Below are 3,122 nucleotides of genomic sequence, written 5' to 3'. Positions count from 1 at the left end.
TTATATTTTGCATTTTTTCGATTTGAAAATAATTGCAATAGATTAATGAAATTTTTTGCAATTAAAATGACACCAAACATGACATAAATCGGATCATTTTTAATTAAATTAATTATATTAAATTTTAATTATATATATTATTAAAAGTGATTCGATTTATGTCGTGTTTGGTGTCATTTTAACCGCAAAAATTTCATTAACTTATTGCAATTATTTTCAAATCGAAAAAGAGCGAAATAAAAATTTTAATTTTTACGATATTTAAATCCCTAACAGTTGTTATAGATAAGGAAAGGTTCCCGATTCGAAGCGAGAGTGAGAAGAAATAAGAAGCAAGCGAGATGACGAGTCATCAAAGAGTTCCGAAGTCTTGCTCGCCAGGCTCGCTTTTTTTTATCTTCATATTTATACATGTAAACTTGTTGGAAAATACAATTTTTATATTTCGCACTTTTTCGATTTAAAGATAATTGCAATGACTTAATGAGATTTTTGCGATTAAAATGACACCAAACATGACATAAATCGGATTTTTAATTAAATATATAATTAAAGTTTATTAATTAATTTAATTGAGGATGGAATGTTAAAGACCAATAAGGAACTGAACTAACTGATCTGAAGTGACTGACTGAAGTGACCGACTGAAATAACTAACTGGAGTAACCGATGAGAGCTCCTTGAGAGTTTCTCTTTTTATACAGTTCGGTTTACTTTTCCGATACGCACCATATTCTTCAATTAGATTCACAAAACTTGTTTGACTAAGGTGTCTAAGGTTTCGAATTTTTGTAAGACTTATCTAGCTATTGTTGATTAAATTTTTTGGTTTAGGTCAGCTAAATTTGTCATCGATTTTTTATCTTCCTCCCTAGTAGATAAGTTTGAAAAAAATAGGAATGTTACTATTTCTATTTACGGAGGGAGATTTATGTTATTTTATCGTCGATATATTTCTCTATTGCTCTGCCTGTATTTTTTATCTTCAGGTAATTATATGTTGAAGGAATCAGTTTTGCTTCATTATTAGCATTTCTTGCGAGCTTCTTCATGATTAGTTATAGATATTAGATGACAAATATAGATTATTATGAGGCGCGAGAGGCCCTATTTGATCAATGATTTTGCTTATCATTAATCGAACGGTCGCTGCTGCAACTTGAAAGGAAGAAATCGTGAAGTCGGCTAGACGTATTGAATGACTTGAACTACTATATATTAAAATTATATTGATGATTATAAAAGTATGCAATTGTAAAAATGAACTATAATTATTGCTCTATCTCCAGTATATTTATATTTTATATAATAAAGCTCTAATAATGTATAATATTTACACACAACGGTTACGGTTTATTATATCGAAGGATCACCAAATACTGACAACATTTTATAGATATGTATGATATTATAAAACTATAAAAAGTATTAAACACTAAGTATTAAGCACTATAAAAAGTATTAAACAACATATGAGATTATATAAACCATTTCATAATTGATGCACAGTACGACGATGCAGTATCTCGCAGCGATCTGGCGTGCATATTTTCCCGAATAATTCTAATCTATATACTACAGTTTACTAATAATCATAAATCCGCAAGTTATAAAGTTTAAGTAAAAATAAAAATGGAAATTCCAGTTAGTTCATCAATAAAAAAGTTTGACTAGTTAAGATTAAGACTAGATTAAGACTAGATTCACAAAAATTTGTTGGCATATATATAAAAAAAGAATTCTACATATATTCTTAATATATTTTATTTTTCATAATACAATATAACATTGCACTTTTCTTAAATCTTATAATATCTACAATATTACAATATCATCATAGAAAACAGTTAAAAATTATTTATGTATATCTTTAAAATACGTATATTATAAATCCTAAATTTTATTGTACACACTACCGACCAGAAAGTACTTCGTGCATAATAGAGATATCAGTTGGATAATTTTTTGACAAGTTTCCAGTTGGTACATAATGAGTGCCTTTAAAATGAGAAAAATATCGTCCTATCTCTACATTATTTATCCATTTTGGTGGACAACTTGACACAGTATCTAAAATAAAAAAATATATTTTATATATTTATGCGCATGTATAAAGAAATGAAAAATAATATAAAATATATATATAATATATAATTTATAAGAGAGAATGCTACTAATATCTTATACATACCTTGTGGTGCATAACATACTATATTATTTTCCGCAAGAATTATATAGTGCGGTTGATAGGTAAATTTGGAATTGCCTGATTCGTAAGTGTAACATTTGCAGAAGCACATGTGCCGAGTTTCACAACATTCGCTGAGATGTGGAGCTACAGATTTTAATCTTTTGTGTATAAATGCAGCTTTACATTTGTAATTCCATCCAATTATCACACCAGTATGAGGATTATATTTCTCAGTCGAAGGCAAATATGGTTTCGGTGAGTGCGTTACGATCATACCAATAGTATATTTAATTTTTTTCTTTATTTCCGGTTTACTCCTCATGATGTTAACTCTATCCTGTATATAACAGATATCGCAATAATGAAATTTAAATAATACTTTTTGTCAAGTGTTTTCAAAAGTAATTATTGTAATGTGACTTAAACTATACAAATAATTATCACTATATATTGATATCTGACCTACTCATATATATATATATATATATATATATATATATATATATATATATATACAGGGTGACCCATTTTAATCGACGACCCCGAATAACTTTTTTAATTTTGATTGTAGGAAAAAATGTTTCAAACAAAAGTTGTATGACTTGAAGGGAGACATAAGATGGTGTCTTTAGTTGTAGACATTGAAGAGTCACCTGAAGGTCACGTGAAGGTCACATCCAACTTTTTAAATGGGACACCCTGTATGCTTTTGCATATTTTTTTAGTTCATCTCGAGAGCTTTCCAAAACACTATAATTAAGTTAGTTTTCGTTAAGTACTTTTGCGAGTTATGAGGCTTGAAATAATATCTTAATTTTACATAAATCGTAAAATATCTAGTAAAATATTTATTTTTCGATTATCCTACCTTAATACTTTTATGTACAAAATAATGAGAGGAATCAATTGGTGTAAAGGAAAAACACAGTTG

At 27.9% G+C, this 3,122-nt stretch overlaps 1 protein-coding gene across 1 annotated transcript; it reads right to left on the bottom strand.

The window, feature by feature from the left end:
* Positions 1 to 1,895: 1,895 nt before the first annotated feature.
* LOC112637339 (F-box only protein 21-like) lies at positions 1,896 to 2,515 on the bottom strand. Its single transcript, XM_025406785.1, has 2 exons — positions 2,192 to 2,515; positions 1,896 to 2,070 (listed from the first exon to the last, which is right to left on the bottom strand). Exons 1-2 carry the CDS (start codon positions 2,511 to 2,513, stop codon positions 1,913 to 1,915), a joined length of 480 nt encoding a protein of 159 aa, XP_025262570.1. The 5' UTR covers positions 2,514 to 2,515; the 3' UTR covers positions 1,896 to 1,912.
* Between the last annotated feature and the right edge of the window lie 607 nt (positions 2,516 to 3,122).

Source organism: Camponotus floridanus, unplaced genomic scaffold (assembly GCF_003227725.1).
Source record: "Camponotus floridanus strain SB8 unplaced genomic scaffold, Cflo_v7.5 scaffold153, whole genome shotgun sequence".
In the NCBI taxonomy this organism is placed as follows: Eukaryota; Metazoa; Arthropoda; class Insecta; order Hymenoptera; family Formicidae; genus Camponotus; species Camponotus floridanus.
Note: the sequence above shows the minus strand (reverse complement) of the source record. Positions and strands in the feature narration are given on the sequence as shown.

Excerpts from the sequence above, each read along its gene's own strand:
- LOC112637339 (XM_025406785.1), bottom strand. The coding sequence starts at position 2,513 with ATGAGGAGTAAACCGGAAATAAAGAAAAAAATTAAATATACTATTGGT. Across the intron at positions 2,071-2,191 it reads AGTATGTTATGCACCACAAG|ATACTGTGTCAAGTTGTCCA; the intron begins GTATGTATAAGA and ends TTTTTATTTTAG.